The sequence below is a fragment of the Talpa europaea genome (genome assembly GCF_964194135.1).
Source record: "Talpa europaea genome assembly, chromosome: 13".
Lineage (NCBI taxonomy): Eukaryota > Metazoa > Chordata > Mammalia > Eulipotyphla > Talpidae > Talpa > Talpa europaea.
Window position 1 is genome coordinate 23865511 of NC_140080.1, and position 23557 is coordinate 23889067.

Sequence of the window (23557 nt, forward strand, 5' to 3'; positions counted from 1 at the left end):
CTCTAAGTCATGCTATGATTTCTATTTTTGCTTTTTAGCAATCTTTATTTGGGTCTTATTTAAATGTAGTAGTATTACTAATTTGATCATTATTTTTTATGTCATCAGATACTTCAGTGATACTTAGTAAATAGTAATTTTTTCCTTTGGTTCTACAATTTATTCATTTGTCCAATCTCTATGTGTAAGCCACAATGATACCTAAAATGTCTCCAAAATAGAGTTTATCTTAAATAATAACCTATTATTGCTCACATTTATGATTATTTTTCTAGGAACATTCCATTCTTATGATTGATGAAATCAATGATATCCGAATTATTGGAGCCATTACAGTGGTGGTCCTTTTAGGGATCTCAGTAGCTGGAATGGAGTGGGAGGCAAAAGTAAGTACGATAGTATTGAAATCTGTAAATATTTAATATACAAACTTTTAGAAGTTATGTCTTAGGAATGCTCTAAGTTGTGATAACACTTAGATTTTGAAGATTTCCAAGTGACCGTTTTCAGAGAAGTTTACATGGTTATTTATTATGGCAGCAAGAAATATTTAGAGAAAGTAATAAATCTAGGATCTAGTTAAACATAGTAATTTCTAAATTTTAACTTGCATTTTCTCTCCCACCCCCTAATCTTGATTTGCATTATGTAGAAATGCTAGGTTATATATTATGTTGTTCATATTAAACTATTTGTTTTGTGATTCAGTATATATTTTTTAAAGATTTATTTATGCACACAAGAACTGGGATACAGGCCAGAGGTGTGCGGGGGTGAGTGGATTCACCAGAGACAGAGTGGGGAGCAGAACAGGCAGATTGACTGAAATACACTGCTGAGGGGAGCAGCAGGTGAGGTAGGGAAGTCTGCTGTGCCTTGTGGGTCACCTCCCTGGCAGGGGATCGAACTTGGTGCTGCAGTGGTTGCAGATAGCATCACAGTGGTGCGTCTTAACCCCTTGCACCACCAGGGAGGCCTCTGTGATTTATTTTAAAGTTCTATATGAAAATAAATACAGGGATAGAAAGCTTCAAGTTAATAATGTGCATGTAAAGTTAGAGAAACTAACCTTGTTCCTTGCTATTGAAATCTCAGGAATCATGGCTACCAAAGTCAGTACGGGGCCTCCCCGGTGGCACAGCGGTTGAGTGCTGGGTTGCAAAGCTGCCTGCAGCCTCTGCAGTGCCGGTTCGATCCCCAGCCACCCGGTGAGGGTCCCACATGGCGCGCAGACCTGTCCTGCCACATGCTGCTCCCCTCAGCAGTGTACTTCGTCAGTCTGCCTGTTCTGCTCTCTGCTCTGACTCTGGTGAATTCTCTCACCCTCCAGCGCTTCTGACTGTACCTAGTGCTTGTATCAATCAATCAATCAATCAATCAATCAATCAATCTTTAGGGCCTCCTGTGGTGGTGCAGCGGTTGAACGCTGGGCTGCGAAGCTGCCCGCAGCCTCTGCAGTGCCGGTTCGATCCCCGGCCGCCGGGCGAGGGTTCTACATGGCGTGCGGACCTCTCCTGCTGCCCGCTGCTCCCCTCAGCAGTGTATTTCATCCGTTTGCCTGACCTGTTCCCCACTCTAGCTCTGGTGAATTCTCTGAACCCTCCTGCACTTCTGACTGTACCCAGTGCTTGTATAAATAAAATAAATAAATCTTTAAAAAAAAAAAAAGTTAGTACCACTGTTTCTGGGGGATAATTGCTGAAGTGTCACATGTTAGCCTATATATTCTTCTGTCTTTGAGAGAATATGACACAGTACAGTTCTAGTTTCTTGAGTAATGGTAACTCAAAGTTCTAAGTTTCTTCCTGTTTACCTCAGAGATCATATAAAATCTCATATTTGTGGTACATATAAACTATGAAAAATACCAGATAAAATTAGGAAAAGTCTGGAAGAATTATTTTCTCCAAGGTTTTTTTTTTTTTTTTTTTTTTAAGATTTATTTATACAAGAACCAGGGTACAGGCCAGATGTGTGGGAGGGTGAGAGGATTCACCAGAGCCGCACCATGTGGGACCCTCGTGGGCCTGCACACTGCAGAGGCTGTGGACAGCTTCACAGCGTGGCGCTCAACCGCCTGTGCCACCAGGGGAGGCCCACCAAGATTTTCTTTTTAATGCATACAAGAACTGGGGTATAGGCCAGAGGTGTGGAGGATGAGAAGATTCACCAGAGATAGAGTCAGGAGCAAAGCAGGCAGATTTACTAAAACACATTGCTGAGGGGAGCAGCAGGTGAGACAGGAGAGATCTGCTGTGCCATGTGGGTTAGCTCCCTGGCCCGGGATCAAACTCATGCTGCAGTGGCTGGCGACAGTTTGATAGCGCTAAAACTTTAACCCCTGCGCCACTAGGGAGGCCCTCCAAGGTTGTTATTTACTATTATAAAATTCAATCATTTACTTACACATTTATCACAATGACTTTATTGAAAAGGACAGAATTTCATACTACCTAGTACATGATTTGTATATTAGTAGTTCCTGTTTCCATGGATGATAGTCTTTCATGGTATCTACTCCATTTTATTACAAGGTTAAGATAATAGAAGAGTTATGGTAGGTCTCACATTACCTTTGCCAGTCTCACTGTTACTTGAATTCCCTTCTTGGGTGTTATTGTCATCTTTTCATGCTTTTTCTTTTCTTATAAAAGTCACATTCATTGTTGTGTTTGGACTTGATATAAAACATGTATTTGTAGCAGATAAGTTCTCCATTTCAAGATTGTTCTGGCATGGTGGAGGGGACTAGGAATGATATAGGATGAAAAGCCTACAGTGCTTTGGGGTTTATAGTGCTTCATGGTTTGTGGGAGGGCTTGCAAATCTTTAATTCATATTAGAAATACATGGCATGATTTTACTTGTGCTATCCATTTTCCCCCAGTCAATTGGCAAGAGGGCGCATGATAACTTGACGCTTACTGTCCCTGTTGTTACATATTGAGTATTCTATAGTAGTTTTTTTTTTAATGATTGTTCATTTATTTAACAAAAATTTGAGTACCTACATATGGTTTGACACTGTTTGAGGTACTGGATAAACCAAACTGAAATCTTTCCTCTTATGGAAGTTATATTCTGCTGGAACTGAATCAATGTACATACTTGAGATACTTGAATCTGATTTTGACTGTTTAAAATTCCAGGCTCAGATTGTTCTTTTGGTGATTCTACTATTAGCTATTGCTGATTTCATCATAGGAACATTTATCCCACTGGAGAGCAAGAAACCCAAAGGTTTCTTTAGTTATAAATGTAAGTAAAAAAAAAGATACTTCTTTACATGTCATGTAACATTCTATTACTAAATATACTCAGTACATTTTAGATACTTTGTAATGTTAGTTTTATTTCCCTTATATATATTGTATGATTGCAGTAAAAGTTCATTTGATCTTTAAAGGTAACAATGTGGAAAAATCAGTGCTGTTGAGGATGGGTGGTTTGTTCTTTACTCATCTGAGGAGGTTTTAACTGAAATTGTAACTTCTGTTGTAACATGACTTCATTATTTGATATTTATTTTATATGTAAATATGTGAGAGTGAAAGCAAATAGAAATACTAGTTTCTTGGTGCAGTTGCTACTTAAGAGTTTTTCTACAGTTTATATTATTTTGTAGGAACTTCCCACAGTTTTCACCTTTTATAATACTTTTTATACTTTGTCACTAGTGTTGAAATGTACTTGCCTTTTATTTTGTGAAGTGTCTATCTGTATCTTCTTCCTGTACTCCCACCTTCTCCCCACCTAATTCAGCCACCCTATTTCCAAAAGGCAAAGTGGAAGCAAGAAAGAATAGTGGAGTAACATTGGGAGGCTTGTCGCCTAGGGTAACAGAACTGACTTCAACTGACACAAACTTGTTTTAAAGCCCTATAAGAAAAAGTATAGTAGCTTCATTCTCCTAAGTTGTGAAAACATGTGGAATGTAAATCAGTGCTCTTCCTCCTTCAGAAAGTCTTACTGGAAAAAAAATCAGCTGAAATAAACTGTGGTGTCTAGAGATCTGTTTGATTTACATTCTGATGTAAGCCCCTTAATCTTGTTGCTGACTGGTAACAAACACATACAGTCCCAGTGCCATAATGTAAGTAGCACTGTTTTGGCCTGTATCCTATACTGACTTAAGTTGCTGGGCAGTAATCTGATTGAATTGTTTCAAATTTCTTATGTTAAACACGGATACTCATCTATTATTTGTATCTTCTGGTCCTGGGTTAATAGTGATGTCTGTTCTGATTATTAGCACTTATGCCTACCCTGGACTTTAAAGTCCCAATTTCCCACAGGGAGAGAAGAAGTGTGTCTACTAGGCATACCAGAAGTGAAAGTTAGTAGCATCAGTTAGGTAGATAACTTTCTGTATATTGTACCTTCACAAATAAATGTTTCATTTCTTCTAATTATGAATGTTACTTCAATTTTGAAGCATACTTTAAGTTTTTTTCCCAATCTTGTTTTTGACGAACTGCTAAAAATTAGAGTGGATAACTATTTCTCAAAATATTCCTAATATATAGTTTCTTATAAATGTAATCAGTTAGACCACATTGTTCATTTCCTTTTTTTCAGATCCTTGACAACTTGTAAACTTACTGTATTTAAGTAGTATATATGGGCTTACTTAATCTGAAATAAATGTCAATATACATTGGAATATGACTTTTCTGTTTTTGTTGATACTGCTTGGCTCTTCTTATTCATTATGCTAAGATCATGATGTCAGCAGTAAAATTCATATTTATAAATTTGTCAATTCAAAGGACTTCTTTATAGGGGTATTTATTTTCTCCTAATGTGAGATGTGTATCTGCTTCACCAAAGACCAATGCTGCTGTTTTTCAGATTCCATTTCTTTTACTTTCTCAAAGATATTTGTCCTTTGATAATCCATTTGATTGCCTGTATCAAAACTCTCATCTATATTCAAGATTATAAACTTGCTCTTGTAATCTCCATCCTTTAAAATCTTTATCTCTTGTCCTTTATTCTCCTCCAGTTACTACCTCAATTTCCAGTTCCCTTTCATAGACACATTTCTCAAGTCTTTACCTCTTGTTTATTTCAAACTAATTTTACATTTAAAATTTGAAAAATTAATATAACAAATTCCTTATACCTTTTACCTAGATTCACCAGTGATATATACATTAAATATATTCTATTTTTTTTTGAGGCCGTAAATTGTATCACTCCATATATAATAATTATTACTCTGCTTAACTCTTTGAGAAATTCTGACTTATTACTTGTGATACATACTTAGCATGTATCTATTTGAAGAAGGATAATTCAGGAATTTAACTTGGCACAATGCTAATATCTAACTAATACTTCATGTACAAATTTTTCAAACTGTTCTGTAAAGAGCTTTGTAGAATTTTTTTCATACTGTTCCAAGAGCCAATCCCTGGTCATGTTTTCCATTCAATTGTCAAGTCTCTCTTCAATCTCTTTTCCTTTTTTAAATGGTTCTTTAGGTAATCTTTAATTCTTTAATCTTTTCAGATCTGAAACAGCTCCTTAGTCTTTTTTTTTTTTTTGTCTTTCATGACACTGACATTTTTCAAGAGAATGGGCCTTGTTTTTTAGAAGGTCCATCCAGTTGGGTTTATCAAATTTGTTTATATAGATTCAGGTTATTCATTTTTGCCATAAACACTGCATGAATGATGTGTTATCCTCAGTGCATCAGACCAGGAGATTCACATGGTGTCAGTGACTTTGCCAGGGTTGTAGGGTACCTAAGAGGTTTCTCTATTATATGGTTGCCACTTTCTTTGTTGTAATTAAGATGCAACCTATCGAAAAGAAATTTGAGAGTGTGTGCTATCTACTCCTTACCATACTTTGACCAGTTGTTTTATTTCATTCATATTTACACTTCTCATCTGACTTGTCTGCCAGGGTCACTACCATACAGTATTTGATTAAATGTGCTATTCTTTAGATTTTTGCCTCTAAGCCACATTAATTAGTTATCCCATTCTCCTTGAATAGTTTCCATGTTTTAATCACTGTTACATACCATTGGTGTACTACTTAACTCACTGGTCACTTTGTATTTACTACTGTTACCCTTTCTCTTTACTCTCAGCTGAATGTTAGATTTTCAGACTGTGCCTCTGCAGCACTGGTTCGTTCCCCAGCAGCCGGCGAGGGTCCCACAAAAAAAAAAAAAAGAAAAGAAAAGGAATCAAGTGAGACTTTCAGACTGTGGTTCTCATGGCTCAAAATGTTAGGGGGGACTGACAAATTTAAGGGACTGACAAATTTAAGAATCTCTTCTTTAAACGGCAGACATACATGTATATGCAACTGCGTATGTGATGTGTTTCCTCCCTAATCTATTTCATATTTTCCATCTCAGTAAGTGGAAGAAATGCAGATCTTAGTGTTTACCACCTGTCCCTTCACTTTATAATCCTTCTCTAATCACTATATTAGTCTCCCATCACCAGACTGAACCACTGCAGTAACTTCCTAATTGGTTTCACTGATTGACTAGTTGCCCCCTTCCTTTCAGTTCCACACAGCATTAATCCCATTCTGTCATTTGTATCTTTCTGAACCTAGCTTGGCATATATTTATTGCTGTTGGTAATGACCTGTTCTTTTACTTATTTTGTAGCTCCTATTTGAGATTCTTAATTTCTTGAACTACCATGACTGCTTTCTTGATATTGTAACTCTAAGCACCTTGAAATACTAAATGTCTCTGGTAGGTTCTCAAATACTGAGTGGATGGATAAAGAAATGACAGTTACTTGCTAATTTCAGTGTCAGGGTTGATTATTTTAGAATAGATGGAAGCAGTAGGACTAGTTGAAACTTTCATTATTATGAAAGTGGAAAGCACTTTTACTTAGGGTAACTTGGCTGCAATTATTCTGGAAGCCTGTTGAATATTTCTCAAAAGTTAAAACAGCTCACCACTGGGAAACAGGAAAAGCGCAGAATAGTGGAAAAATTAGAAGGATGAAATAATTATGTTTCCAAGTTAGTGTGACAGTCCTTTTGTTTCTTACTTCCTTTCTTGTTTCTTTGACCTCCAAAATTGAGAACTTTAATCCATACTTTGACTTACATCAGACTATTGATAAAAGTCAAGTTAGAGGTGTTTGAAACATAATTAGTAAGGTGCATAAAATATTAGGGCATGGCCCTGATCAAAGAGGAACACTTATACTTGAAACAAAATATTCAAGAATTTACCAGTTACTTTAAATGATGAAATGTTGGGGTCACACATACTACTTATTCTTGACCTACGTTATGATCTAGTCTGTTATCCACAAATTGCCAAAAAAGATTTTGTTCTTTACAGCTGAAATATTTAATGAGAACTTTGGACCAGATTTTCGAGATGAGGAGACTTTCTTTTCTGTATTTGCTATCTTTTTTCCTGCTGCAACTGGTATCCTGGCTGGAGCAAATATATCTGGTGATCTTGCAGTAAGTATTATGAGTGCTGTATCAATTATATATTAAAATGGTACATACTTATTTTTAAAGATACATTTAAAAAAATCTTCTTGTCTTTTAGGATCCTCAGTCAGCCATACCCAAAGGAACACTCTTAGCCATTTTAATCACTACGGTGGTTTACATAGGAATTGCAGTATCTGTAGGTAAATAGCCTTACATTTCTTTATGTGTGTTTTAGAAATTTCATCATGTACATACTATAAATATTTCTTTTCATGACATATTTCTTTTAAATTCAGAAATATTACAAGGGGTACATATTTTAATTCAAAAACTTTTTTTAAAAAAAGATTTATTTATATAAGCACTGGGTACAGTCGGGAGGGTAAGAGAATTCACCAGAGCCAGAGCGGAGAGCAGAGTAGGCAGACTGACGAAGTACACTGCTGAGGGGAGCAGCAGGCGGCAGGAGAGGTCTGCGCGCCATGTGGGACCCTCGCCCAGTGACCGGGGATCAAACTGGCGCTGCAGAGGCTGCAGGCAGCTTCGCAACCCAGCGCTCAACTGCTGCGCCACCGGGGAGGCCCTCAAAAACATTTTAAAGCAAACTAGTTCTAACTTTTTGTAGACGTCATCTAAACCACCAAATTCTCTATTGTTTCTCCTCCAGGAGTTTTATTAATGACAATAAATTAGAAAAGTGTGTAAAATCCTATCTGCAGCTTCTTAAATTCTCTAGATTATATGTTGAATAAATGTAATTCATATGAAGAAGTTATCTTACTCTCTGATTTTGATAAAGTTCTCAGTATTTTTCTTTATGCTGATTATTTTATATCTTAATGTAATTTTATTATTATTATTTTTTTAAAGATTCATGTATACATACAAGAGCTGGGTACAGGTCAAAGATGCGGGAGGTGAGAGGATTAACCAGAGACAGAGTGGGAGCAGAGCAGGCAGATGTACTGAAATACACTGCTGAGGGGAGCAGCTGGCCAAACAGGAGAGGTCTGCTGTGCCATGCGGGTCACCTCCCTGGCTGGGGATCGAACTCTTGCTGCAGTGGCTGGGGATAGCTTCATAGTGCTGTGTCTTAACCCCTTGAGCTACCAGGGAGGCCCCTTAATATAATTTTATATGAAGATTTTTTAAAGCCCAGTAAGCAATGCCTGGCATTTGTTATATGAAAGCTGGTTTTATTGAATTATATTAAATGAAAAGTGTTGCTAAAGTAAATTGAATGAAAATGATTTTAAGCTATTTTATTACATTCACAAATTCATAGCATTTAGAACCTGAAGGGATTACAGTGGTGAACCAGTCTGACACCCTGGGTTTTAGAGGAGGGAATTAAAAAGCTTAGAGATTTCTTATCAAAGGTAGCTGACCCTTGCCTGCACTGCTCTAAAGAACTGTTTTCATGGCAAAGAGAGTTATGGTTTTTAATTTTTTTTTTAAATAAAGTCTTTAAAGGCTATTTATAATAGTAGGTTCTATAAGTGAAACTTTAACCCATAACAAAATCCCAGTGATCTAACTTACATAATAATTTGCATAGTTACTATAAATTGTCTCTATCCTATCACACTTTTCATGAAATAATATACTTTTCCCAAAATATATATTCTTGAAATATAAAAACTGTTCTCAATGTCTAAACTTTGAAAGTCAAGTTTTACAGTTTAATGTATTAAGCATAAGAGTAAATCTTAGTTTAACACCATTCTAAAAGAATCACAAACTCCAAATTCATAGACCATTGAATGTTTCAGTCATATTTCAATATAAAAAATTCATTTTTGCTATAATATTCAGTGATTTTGGTGGGAAGGGAAGGGAGAAGTAATGTAATAATTTTTTAATAACCTCTACTGCTAATTTTGAAATTTCTCTAGATAGTTAGAAAAGCTAATAATCTGTATTATTATGGTGGGCTAAATTTATATTTTTAAAAAGGAATGGGTTTCATTTATTTAAAAATATTGTCCATACAGCGTTTGAAAATACAAAGGAAATACATATAGTTATATATACATATGAATATATAACCATACATATTTATATATAAAACCATACATACATAGTTTAAAAGTAGTTTATGTTCTCCTAAATGTACCTTGCATGCTTATTATACATTATACATAAATTAATAAAAAAACTTAGTTTTAACTTAAAGATTGTCATAACTGGTTCTGTTTCACAATGAAAATTAATGTGTTGCAGCAGATAAGCATTTTCAGTTTTTATTTAACCCTCTAAAATTACTGACCCTCATACTCATTTCATTCTCTCTACAATGGCCCCTCCAAAGAACAATTCCATTTTAAAATATCAATATGAAATGGAAAAGCATTTCATAAAAGAGATGCTGCAGAACTAGACAGGGCTCTGTTCTCTCAACCACCTAATGATTTTAGAATTACATTTATTGAAAAATTGTTTTTTAAACACTGTTCTGAAAGGTAGTTTTAGGAACGAAGAATGTAGTCTGTCTAATTAAAATATCCTATCTTTTATACTTAATTTACTGATTATTCAGTTTTTGCTATAATACTATGATTTTTACCTCATCAGTGGGACATAACAATGTTAAAGTACACCAGAAGTAAAAATACTGACATCGAAGGAATTGTAATTTTGTTATACATGTTATTCCAAATAATGAATGCTTGGTTCACAAAAACTTTAATTGTTTAATTATAGAAGTCTTCACTTATGTATAAAAGTAGACAGTTATTTTCTAATGTACCCAATAAACCACCACCCAGCTTCAAAATGGTTAATCTTGTTTCATTTGTACTCATTCATTACTCCCCATGGGTTAATTTGTAACCAGATCACAAATAGCATTTATTTTCTTATTATCAGGGTAGACTTGAGACAAAATTATAAATAGAGTCACAGTTCATTAATGTTTCATTTATTTTCTAACACAGAAGACTGATATTACCTGAAATCTGATCTTTGGCACATTTCAACTATAAAGTCTTTGTTATATTTTCTGCCATTTGGAAATTTTTCAAGTGTTTTTTTTTTACATTTGCTTAAAGACATCTTAACCAAATAGATCAGGTTTTAAAATATTTATGTCAATACTATTTTTTATTTAAGTTTCTTTTTCACTGCTTAACTATTGGGGATCAGGATGCTTTCCCAATCCTGTTTCAGGTAAAGCTGTCTAAATTATAAATAGAGGGTATGTTGTTATAAGCAGATATACATACAGTCAGTACCATAATTTCTTTATGGGTATATATAATTTTGAAATGAATATAAAACTCAGCTACATTATTTTCCTTGTCACTTGTGCTTCAGGTTCTTGTGTTGTTCGAGATGCCACTGGGAACGTTAATGACACTATAGTAACAGAGCTAACAAACTGCACTTCTGCAGCCTGCAAATTAAACTTTGACTTTTCCTACTGTGAGAGCAATCCTTGTTCTTTTGGCCTAATGAACAACTTTCAGGTAAGCATCAAATTCATATTACATAGACATTGTGTATTAATCTAGAAGTCACTTTAATCAAATCTGTCAAGAGTACAGCAGTAACAGAAGGGATGACTCCCATAAAATCTGAAACCATTAAAGAGCAAAGGGCCCCTAAGGGTAACACTTCTATAGTGTATAAAAATTATATTTATGTAGATACAGTGTGTTACATATAGTGTACTCTTTCAGAAAGCAAGGGACATCAGAAACCTTTCTATTTTCTGTGCTGTTCCATTAATCTTTGTCTCTCTTCATAATAATACTGTACATTCTTAAAATTACTATAGTTCTATAATAAATCTGGAATCAAGTCAGATAAATTGTGTCCTCTCACTTTATCCCTTTACAGAATTGTTTTGGTTATTTCAGTTCCTTTGCTTTTCCACATAAATTTTAGAATACTTTTATATTTATCTACAAAAAGTCTTGCTGGACTCTTGATAGGAACACATTAAAATTGTATATCAACTTGGGGAGAATTGACATCTTTTCTGTATTAACTGTTCTAATCCATGAACAAGGTATTTTTCTTTATTTCAATCTTATTTGATTTCCTTCTTAACCATTGTATAGTGTTCAGCATAAAGTCCTGTACATATTTCATTGTATACTCAAGCAATTAAAATCTGTTCTAATTAAAATGAGTATAGTTTTCTAAGTAAGGGTGTCTCCATTAATTGCTTTATGTATAAACACCCTCTTAAGAAGGTATTGATCACTATTAACTGTTATTTAATTAGATATTGCCCATGTTGTCATGCTATACTAAACCACCATTCAATAGCATTCTTAGTGGGTTTTTGAAAGTTTGTGAACTTTTAATATAAGAACTGTGTGAAGATTCCTATTATTTTTCAAGCATTTGGAGACTATCAGTCCTGCTATTTATTGTTACTACCATAAAGTATCTTTTTATGAAATGAAATTTTTGTGAAATTTACAGCTTCTTAGAAGCTGAGAAAAGTATATAAAAGGGGAGCAGGAATTACTAAAATCTGGAGAATAATTTTTAAGAGTTGCTCAGTTAGTCTTAGGATTTGGGAATGTAGATTCAGGAGATTAAAACAAAATATTCTGTGGCAAATTTACAGAAGTTCTAATTCAAAGTGAAAAATAAAAGTTTTGCTTCTAAGTGTTTTTCAAGTATTATGTAAATGTAATAAACAATATTGAATCTAGTCTTTCATAATAGTATAAATTTTATACATAACATTTACAGTAAAATTTTCTAAATTTTAATATTTTAAAAGTTTTTATAATGTAGTTTCTAGCAAAATGACTGTATTTTCAGTGGTCACATATATTGAACTCAATTATGTAACAGAAGTTTGTTTTTTCTAGTCACAAGACTAGGCAGATTTTTAGGAATCAAAGAAAGTATTCATGTCCAGCTAATGATTCAGGCCAGTTCTGACATTGATATTGTGTATGAAAGGCACAAATGTTGGTTGGTTTCTGCCTAGTAACTTAAAATGCCTATCAGATTTTTTGTGGTTGCCTTGAAATATGAAAGTATGTTGTCTGTGAAGTCTAATGGAGACTCATTCAAGCAAAGAGGATTTGAATTATGTAAAGCTGCTTTTTTTATCTTAAGTAATACAGTTTTTTAATGCTTTGTAAAGATATAGCAAATGGGAAAAAATATCTTGTGAAAGTCTAAGTTACTTGTTTAGAGACTAAAGGTTTTTGGGTAGCACATAACCAAGATGCATATATTTTAGAGTCTCCATGAGATCCATACAGAATCACACTTTATAATGCTATTTTATAAATAATTGATTTGAACCATATTATTTTCTGAAATGTTTAATTATATACATTGTGTTGTTTTTTACTCTGTTCCTGCATTTTAGTGTCCTCTACAATTTTGATTCATCCATTTCTTAGTAAACAAAATGTGAGCTTTTTTGTTCTGTCATTCAAAGTCCTTCATAACCAATCTCATGTCCCACTGCCTTCTCTTTAGAGTGGACTCCAGTCATTGCATGTTTCTTTACACACACACAGAGGAATGCATGTGCGTGTGCACACACTCACTCTCTCACTTTGTTCTTTTATTTGGTACTTCACTGAGCTTGGAATGCACCTGCCTGCTTTCAAGGAGACTTAGTTCCATAAAGATTGTCTTGAGTCCCAAAGTATCTTCAACACACATATGTACATTTTCCACGCAAACTCTTTACCATTTGTTTTATTTGCCAATTTAACCCTCTATTAGAGTTGGTAATCCCCCTGCCCCTTACTAGAGACAAGATTTTTTTTTCATGTTTCCATTTTCCATTGTGTAAGTATGGATAACACTGATGTTACCACTGTTTACATTCATTGTCAGTTTTCTTGCTACTCAGTTTAACCATAAAATGGTAAGAAATGTAGAGTCTAGTGTGTAAATGTAAAAGCAGAAAACAGGAAACTTAACAAATCCTAGAAGTACAGTGTTTCCAGATGCTAAGAATTAGCATGTTTTTATCACCTGTCTTGCTAAATTTAATTAACTTTTGGAGGTGATTAAACATAGGCATGGAATTTTATATTATCTGATAAGTATATATAGCAGAAATTAAGTCTGCTCGTTTTCATCTTGATCCACCTTGCCAGTCCTTTACATTGACTCTTACTGAAGGCAAGGGTCAACAATACTAGATAATCTAGCATTAATATCTGAAAAGTTGTGATTATAAAAAAGTATGTCATATATGTAACTATTTAATGTTATTAAAAGAATGAATGGAAAATCATCTTTTCAAGTTTTTTTCTCCATAAGATTCTCAGAGAAGTCAATGTTACTGTTCCTTAAAATACTTAAAGTAGTTTTCATTTATCTCCCTAAGTCTTCTGAAAGATATGTTTAAGTGAAACAATGTGGTTTATGTGCACATGAAAACAGGTTTCTGCACTGTAGCCAGGGGTTTTTCCCATAGCTAAAGTTTCATCCAGTTTACAACATTAAATTACAGTCAAATGTGTAATCATCATAAACACTTTAAAACCCGATTTCTGGGGCCTCCCTGGTGGCGCAGGGGATTGAGCGCAGCGCTGTGAGGCTGTTCATGGCCTTTGCAGCGAGAGTTTGATCCTCAGCCGGCTGGGGAACACCCACATGGCGCAGCAGACCTCTCATGTCTTACCACTGTTCCCCTTAGCAGTGTATTTCAGTAGATCTGCCTGTTCTGCTCCTCACAGCTCTCTGGTGAATCTTCTCAACACCCCTGCGTGCTTCTCCCCGCCCCCCCCAACCCTACTTCTTTAAAAAAAAAGACCTCTATCTCATATTTTGTATTCTGACAGGTGGCAAAGATGCATAACGAATAATGCAATGACTGTGTGTGTCTACCCTTCACTTATATTTACCAATTGTTTCAATTTTGTTCACCTCATTTGCTTTATATTTTTGTGTTTATTTTTCTCCTCAAGCATATGGGAATAAGTTGTAGACCTTACAACATGACAATCAGTTTAAAGAATTTAAGACATTCTGTACAAGCCGAGTACCATGATTCCACTCACGCAACTTAATGTTGATGAAATACTGTTATCTCAATACATATTAACTCAGTTGTTCAAGTAATGACCTTTATAGATATTTTTTCCAGATCTAGGATCCAGTGTGAGACTGCAGATGGCATTTAGTTATCATGTTAAGTTAAAATACTTTAAGATAAGGGATCAGGAAGAAAAATAACTATAATAAAGTAAAAATCAAAATCAACAGGCAACCATAGACTAGAGACATTCTGTAGGGGGGAGGAGGAAGAAGGATCAGAACAGGGCTGGGAAGAACACAAGGGACTATGGTGATGGAACACGGGGGGATTGGGATTGGTGGTGGGAATTTCACGGGAAATCATACATTGTACAAAAATGAAGAATGATGTTATATATATATATGTGTGTGTGTGTGTAAAATACTTTTAGAGTTCCTAGCCTTCCTGTACTGATATTTCAGGAAACTGACATTTTGAAGGTTCAGGCATTGTGAATTTTGCATTGTGCCTCTCCTGATTTTAGATTTACCTGATTGTCTTTTCATAAGTTGATTTTTTTTTTAAATTTCATCATAGGGAAGTGTGTAGACATTTACAAAGATCAAGAAATAACTCAGTGTACCTAACCTATATTTCTCAGCTTCATCGGTTATTAATATATGGCTAATTTGTTATACACAAACACACACATAGACACACATCCCAGATTATTTAGAGGCAAATCTGAGTGTAGAGATTTCAGCTGAAAATACTTCCACATTTAAATGTAAAAGATACTGTCTCTTAAAAAATGAAACAGCTTTCCTAACAGAAATGTATCATAGCACTGTAAATAGTCTTACTAGAAAACTTGTAACTTGGATGAACTGTCTAGGTCTACCTACCTAGTTTATAGAGTTGAGAGAACCAGGTTAAGCACAATGGAGAGGCAGGCAGTAGAATCCAGAGAGTGATGATTTTATAGAAGAAATGACATAAAAGTGATAAAAATATTAAAGGGTGAAACTGCATTTTGAAAAAGACAAAAGAGAATAATCACCTAAATATAATATATAATCCTTCTGTGGATCCTGATTGGAATAAACTATTTAAAAAGTAAAGGAGGGGAGTTTTGGGAATTAGAATATTGGATCTTTGCTTTTAAGCATCTTTTTAGTTTTTAAACTATTACAATGGACTCGTAGTTAGTTCACAAAAATTCTTATTCTTTAGAGGGCTGCCCAGGGGTTAAAGTATCAGCACTATCAAGCTGTTGCCAGCCACTGCAGCATGAGTTTGATCCCTGGCCAGGGAGCTACCCACAAGGTGCTGCCGACCACTCCTCACTTGCCCACTGCTTCCCTCAGCAGTATATTTCAGTAGATCCACCTGTTCTTCTCCCCACTCTGTCTCTGATGAATCCTCTTACCCTCTGCACCTCTGGCCTAGACCCCATTCTTTTTTTTAAAAAAAGATTTATTTATACATACAAGAACTAGGGTACAGGCCAGAGATGTGGGGGGCTAGAGAATTCTCCAGCGACAGAGTGGGGAACAGAAATGGCAGATTGACTGAAATACACTGCTGAGGTGAGCAGTGGGCGAGTCAGGAGAGGTCTGCTGCACCATGTGGGTAGCTCCCTCGCTGGCCAGGGATCGAACTTGTGCTGCAATGGCTGTGGATAGCTTCATAGGTTACGTATTAACCCCCTGTACCACCAGGGAGGCCCGAGGGGATTATTATTGTCATCAAGTTTTCTTCAGTGTTAGTCGCTATCATTACAGTAATAAAAATATATTAGTATGTTGTTTTTGAATTGTTTATAAGAATTTTTTTCCTATTTCTTTTGCTTTTTAAGGTAATGAGCATGGTGTCAGGATTTGCACCTTTGATTTCTGCAGGTATCTTTTCAGCCACTCTTTCTTCTGCACTAGCATCCCTTGTGAGTGCCCCCAAAATATTTCAGGTAAGTATTTTCACATTACAGACTTTATTCAAAAGGGAAAGTTACAGTGATGTATTTCATTTGGGGGTTGGTTTTATTTTTAAACTATGCTTACTTCTGTCAACCTCCATAAATGTATATGATATACATACATACATACATATATTAACAACTGGTTATTTAACTATGTGAATATGTATATTTATATAAACATTTGTGCCTTTATAACTGAATGTATAGTCTTTGAGTTGTCTTTCTACAAGTATTGATGAATTTTTGTATTTCCTATTCACTCTATTAGCATAAATTTTCTTGTCTTACCAAAGGTAAGAAGGCAGTCCAAGATCATAAAGAAGAATTAAAGAACTGTTCTTAGTAGCATGATGCCAACCTAGATGTTTTATTTTATAGATATTTGGATGGCTGATATGTGGCACACACTATTAGCTACTTAGTATACAATGATGAATAGTATAGACACTATCTTCCTGAGTAAACAAAAGCTGATAATGGGAAATAGTTAATACTTTCTAAATAAAAGAAATGAAATGTTATGTTGATTGTTCAGACTTGTTCTTAATGTCTTTGTTGTAATCAGTAAGTGTGGTAAAGTTGTAGGATATATTTTTTAAAATTGCTTTCAGTAATGTTTTATGAAAAGTGGTTTAGTTTTATAAGTAGGATTGTTAATCTGCTTTAAATCTAGGATTTAAACTTGGTTTTCTTAAAGTGATTCACACCTCTGACATACTTCTCAAACTTCTAAATTTTTTTATTTGTATGCCTGCCTCTCTGATTTCTTCTTTATAAAAATTTCAACACAGGCATGGGGTAACATGGTAACAATTTCAGTGGTATTTGAAGCCAGCTACCTTTTTGATGCATGAAATGTTTAAATCTCCTTTATAGTTTGTAGGTAAAATTCTAAAGGGTAGCTAAATAAAGGGGAAAGACAAAGGACCACAAATTAAAAATTTATGTTCCATTCCCAAATAACTTACTACAGTTTTAATCTAATTTGTATGCTTTATTTCCTGTATTTTTTATTTTAATGTTTACATTAGGCTCTATGTAAGGACAACATCTACCCAGCTTTCCAGATGTTTGCTAAAGGTTATGGGAAAAACAACGAACCTCTTCGTGGCTACATCTTAACATTCTTAATTGCACTTGGATTCATCTTAATTGGTTAGTCATACAAATGGTGTCTTAATGTAGATTTTGATGCATTTCTGGTATTATTCTTCATTTCAGTACTCTGATTTCTTTTATCATTGTATAGTGTTCAGAATACATGTTTCGTTAGATTTACACCTATTTCATTGTATTCAGGCAATTAAAATCTGTACTAATTGAAATGAGTTTAGTTTTCTAATTAAGGGTGTCTCCATAATTACTTTATATTTATAAACATGCTCTTAAGAAGGTATTGATCAGTATTGTTATTTAATTAGATATTGCCCATATTATTACCTGTGCTAAACCACCATATAATAACAGTCTTAGTGGATGCTTGACAGTTTGAACTTTTAAAACATAAACTTTGTGAAGATTATTAGCTTTAAATATTTAATTATTAAGTTGCAAACAGATGTTACTTTGCCTGTTCTTTCTAATCAAATCAAAGTATTTACAAAATACAGCAAATGATAATATTCAATAAATATTTGCTAAAATTATTGCCATTATGAAGTCCCCATTAGTGTTAGGAGAGACTCCTAGGTTTTGTCCCCAAAATAAGGAAGGTAATAGCATAAAGAAAAGGAGTCCAGTTTCTCCATGAACATAGAGCCTATTAATTAATGATCTACTTTTTGGCACTTTTATCTCTGATCACAAATGAGCTAATAGATTTGACTGATAAAGAAGACACTGGACTTTCATTAAAAGCCATCATACCATCAAGTATGAAAATTAATGCTCATGTAATGCTACTTGGTATATATTTGGTATATATACTTTTGGAAAACTAGTTGACAAAACTGAAAAGTTTTCCATGATCAAACAATTCACATTTAAAAAATGAATAAACTTGATTTTCTTATATAATATGGATGAATCTCAAATAAATGTAAAAAACCAAACTGGAATGATATAATTTGACATTATATACCTTTTAAAACACCCAAACCAATACTACATAATCTGGGGTGTGTGTGTTAGTAAAATCATACATCAATGGGAAAAAAAATACACCAACTTAGTAAGAATGAGGAATAAAGTGGGTTTCAACTGTTGATATAAAGTTTGACTTCTGAAAATAAAGTACAAAGTATACATATGTGGCAAAATATAAGTGGTCATTAAATTTGGATTCTGGGTATAGGGGCATTTCATTATGCTGTTGTCTAAAGGCTTGAAATAACTTTGTAATTTAAAAAAAAATTAAAATGTCAAATATGTTAGTAAGTAAATTCCTTATGTTTCTTTTGCAGCTGAACTGAATGTTATTGCTCCAATTATCTCTAACTTCTTCCTTGCATCATATGCTTTGATCAATTTTTCAGTGTTCCACGCATCCCTTGCAAAATCTCCAGGTGAGTTTCCATTTTTAAATATTTTTATGAATGTGTTGCTATGGTTTGGAGAAAGTAAAACTTTCACACATTGTAAAAGATGGTATGTGTGGGATTATCTCATTAATGCTCTGTACCTTTAAAGTTAAACCAATTAAGTGAATCTTGAAATATTTCTTTATTTTGAAGTTTACTTTTTCTTCTCTTTAAGATAGCGTTAATATTTAATTCTAACACTAGGAAAGAATTATTTTGCTGCTTTTTATGTTTTTATTTAACTGATTTCTGCTAATTCTAAAGATAATATTATGAGTTAGTTAGCTGTCCAGAAATATTTTTAACACAATGAATTCTATGGCAGTCCAATATAAGGGGTAATCTATCAACTGAAAAAGTACCCCATGTACTTGTATTCCAGGCTTTTTAATTTTAAAAAGCATGACAACAGTTAAGACACCAAGGAAAGAAATGAGGGAACAAAACACTGTCTTTTAAGGATCTAAAATTTACTCAGTAGAGGAAAGATAAAGTATGAGAACTTCAGATACAAATATCTCAGCTTCGAATTTTACTTTAAAAATACAAATTTTAGAGATGGATGTGGGCATGGCTATAAAAAGGCAGCACAGGGAAGCTATTGTGTTAGAGCCCTTTGCAGTATTACATATGATAGTGCAATTTTCTAAGATGTTGCCATTGAAGGTAATGAAGTAAAAGGTACCTAGAATCTCTGTATTATTTCTTAAAACGTTTTGTGGATCAGTAGTTACCTAAAAATTAAGTTTATGGGGCCTCCCTGGTGGCGCAAGGGGTTAAGATGCAGCAATATGAAGCTATCCGTAGCCACAGCTGAACGAGTTCAATTCCCGGCCAGGGAGATGACCCACATGGTGCAGCAGACTTCTGACTCGCCTGCTGCTGCTCCCTTCAGCAGTGTATTTCAGTTTAATCTGCCTGTTCTGTTCCCCGCTCTGTCTCTCTGGTGAATCTTCTCACCCCCCCGCACCTCCGTCTTGTATGCATAAAAAAATAAATCTTTAAAAAAAAATTAAGTTTAATTTAAAGAAGACAATAAATTTTGTTGAAAAATAGTAATTATGGTTTGGCCTACTTATGAATGAATATTTTTAAATGATTTTCAACATGATTAGAGTGAGCTTAATTCATAAATATTTAACAAAATGGGAGGATACATTTCTATGGCAACTCCTAACTTTCTAACCAGGTAGATGAATTTTTTTAATGGTTCACAAGAACATTTTGTTTGGACTGTTTGATGTTTTCATGGAATATGGCTATGTGCATTGGGTAAAACTAGAAAATAAAGCCAAACTATTAAATAATTAATTGGAACATTTCTTTTAGAACATATTCTCAAGCTTCTAGCACTAATTCACACTTTTTTTTTTTTTTTTTTGCCAAGAGCTTATTGAATACAGAACTATGAATAGTAAGATAGAATAATGTGAGAGTAAACAGGTATACCTTCTTCATGGTCAAAAGAATCATGAAATTAAATTGTGATCAATAACAGCCTATGACTGTACTATTATATGTTAGCCTTATAATTAATGTTTAAAGCTTTCTCAGTAGAGCTACCACAATTATTTTGTGCGTGCATATACCATTGTCGAAAGCAGATGAGGTATCTGAGTGACTTTTATTTATTCATGTGTTATTGCAGGATGGCGTCCTGCATTCAAATACTACAACATGTGGATCTCTCTTATCGGAGCAATACTTTGCTGCATAGTGATGTTTGTCATTAACTGGTGGGCTGCATTGCTAACATATGTAATAGTCCTTGGACTGTATATATATGTTACCTACAAAAAACCAGGTCAGTAACCTTTTCTATTTAGTATTTCAAAGCTCAAAAATATCTAGAAGTTTGTTATTTCTCATACCTAAGCATCACCTTTTGTATATCTGAAAGGTATATTTGTGAAAAACTGGAAATACTTTTGAAATACATATAGTTTCAATGAAACAATTATTGGGGCTTTTCATTCTGTGGAATTCCATTCTTACCCATACATTAAATTGAACTAATCTAATTTAATTCTGTGGCACTCAGTATGTTTTAAATTACTCTTGGAAAGGATTAATTTGCCATTCTATTGTAACTGTGAGCCTAGTAAACATATGTAACACCTATTGTGATCTTACTACCTACTGTTGAAGTACTTGGGATTCAAAATTCTAGAAGAGGCAGTGTCTACTGGCTTATATATACCAGGGAAACTTGGACAAATATGTTTTAACTGCAAAATACTTAAAGATTATCTAGAATTTGTTATATTGATGTCTTCTGAATATATTTCCACATAAGTTGATGATTCTCATATAGATATTATTCAGAATGTTAAACTGTGATACTGCGATAGAGAAGAAAGATCCATTGAGGGACGTTTTAAAATTTTGGCCCAAAAGAATGGATGATGAAAAATTATGAGATAGTTAAAACATACTTATCTTAAATAGTGAAAAAGCATTTTAGGGCCTCCCTGGTGGCACAGGTGGTTGAGCGTGGTGCTGTGAAGCTGTCCGCAGCCTCTGCAGTACGGGTTCGATCCCAGCTGGCCACAGAGATACCCACATGGAGTGGCAGACTTCTCCTGTCTCGTCTGCTGCTCCCCTCAGCAGTGTATTTCAGTCAATCTGCCTAGTTCTGTTCCCTGCCTGTCTCTAGTGAGTCCTCTCATCCTCCTGCACATCTGGCCTGTACTCCAGTTCTTATATGCATGAATAAATAAATCTTTAAAAAAAAAAAAAGCATTTTCTAATCCTGGCTTAAGAAAAAAGAGATTTTGGTGGCTCTAGAAATGAACAACAAAGATAGGGTTTTAGATGCAATTATTTCTCTGACACACCTATTAAGACTCTAAAGTAATCTAAATATCTCTAAATATGTAAAATCATCAGTTGGTATCCAGGCTTATAAGTCAGTAAGGAATAAAATTTGTTAGTTTGAAAAAACTATTAATTACTATAGTGCATTTTGGCTATCAGAGCTCTGCCTTTTTCCATTTAGACCTTTGGGCTATATAAATATTTTCAAAATGTTTTCTATACTTTACTGAGTTGGATACAGCATGTCTGCATTCCGGTTATGTCAGTCTTTCCTAACTTTTACTTTTATTTAAATGCAGTTGTAGTTCAGACTAGTCATGTCTTAATGTCATGCTATGAATATTGGAGTTCCAAGTTTAATAGTTTATTTCACCAGTTGACTTTGTAGATATGAAAGCATTGACTTAGGTGTGTCTCAAATTAGTTTTTAATTGGTTGTTAGTGTTATGCTACATAAACACTGTCTTCTAACAGATGTGAACTGGGGATCTTCTACACAAGCCCTGACTTACCTGAGTGCACTACAGCACTCGATTCGTCTGTCTGGAGTAGAAGACCATGTGAAAAACTTTAGGTAATAGAAATATATTGTCTTGGATGGCAATTGCTCTTTATTTTTTGTTCAATAACATTTTCATATGCTGACATTGCAAGTAAAATTCTCTGAAAGCATAAAATACTATGCTGTTTTCATTTATGGTTAGACTTGTACAGTTTATTCAAAAACAAGATTGTAATTTCTTAGTAATTAAAATTACATGAACCTTATAAAATGTCATGAAAATTTTAGTCTTCTATTTTGAAGTTTTCATGTTGGTATAACCTCCAAAAAAGATCTGTTCTGCCAAATTTTTTTTAATAAGAAAAGTCTTTGTATATTCTTTTTGTTGCTGTTTGTGTGTCTTCTCCCACCCCTTTCTATAATGGAAAGTTCGTAGAAACCACAGGTCTTTAGATTTAAAGTAGAGGGAAACTGGGAAGAGAAAAAGGAATGAGAGTCTTGGGAGGAAAACTTGGATACAAAATATACAAACCATTCCTTTATGTAGAAGTTACATCACAGAACTAAGGATGTAGTCAGTTAATCTGTCATCAATAAAAAACCCATTACACTTGCTTATTAGAATATTAAAAAATATTATTCCAATATGACTTTTAAGATTTTTATGATAATTACATAATATAGCTTAAAGAGGGGGGAAACTTAGATTTGTCATGAAAAGTAGTGCCAACCCTTCATACTCTTACTTCTTTCACATAGGCAACCACTTTCAATTCATAGCTCTTTCATTTAATATTTGTTTCATATTCCCAAAGAGCATGCCTGTCTTCAATTTTTATTTCTGACATTATTGTTTTTCATCTGCATGGGACCACCATGTATCACAATTTTATTATTAGTTTGATTCAATCATGTTCGGTGCTTTTATTTTTGTGATTTATTTTTTAAACATGAATCAGACATGAACCATATATATAGTAAATTATGATTTTCTTTTTGTTTTACTGTTAGAGCTTTCTTTCTTCCTTTTTCATCCAGAGGTTTTCTTTTCCTTTCCTTCTTTTAACTTTTTTATTTATCACAATCTCAATCTTTACCAAACTTGCTAAAAGATTATTTTTGCTTCACTTTGTAGTTTCTGTGAAGTGTCTTTTCCACAATTTTCTGTTTCTTTAATTTGTAGTCTTAGATTTAGCCTTTTCTGAAATATCTGTTACATCCTTGGTGAGGGAAGCTCTATATTAGTGTATGGGACTTGTCAGTTGAACCCCTTAATGTGGATTTAGAAAGTATTAGTTTCTTCTGATCTGATTAGATTTACCAGAAAAGAATCTTTTAATTTTCTCGTT

The 23557-nt window shown here is 34.0% G+C and overlaps 1 protein-coding gene across 2 annotated transcripts in view; it reads left to right on the forward strand.

Annotated features, from left to right (window-relative positions):
* Window positions 1-23557, forward strand: part of SLC12A2 (solute carrier family 12 member 2) — a gene marked incomplete at both ends in the record, with an annotated part of 79622 nt that overhangs the window by 30530 nt on the left and 25535 nt on the right. For both annotated transcript variants that reach the window (XM_084252406.1, XM_084252407.1), the window contains 10 exons: window positions 276-386; window positions 3150-3258; window positions 7334-7461; window positions 7553-7637; window positions 10753-10904; window positions 16251-16358; window positions 17402-17525; window positions 18773-18874; window positions 20538-20693; window positions 22181-22280. In XM_084252406.1, coding sequence (XP_084108532.1) covers window positions 276-386; window positions 3150-3258; window positions 7334-7461; window positions 7553-7637; window positions 10753-10904; window positions 16251-16358; window positions 17402-17525; window positions 18773-18874; window positions 20538-20693; window positions 22181-22280 — 1175 coding nt within the window. The remainder of the gene's footprint in view (window positions 1-275; window positions 387-3149; window positions 3259-7333; window positions 7462-7552; window positions 7638-10752; window positions 10905-16250; window positions 16359-17401; window positions 17526-18772; window positions 18875-20537; window positions 20694-22180; window positions 22281-23557) is intronic.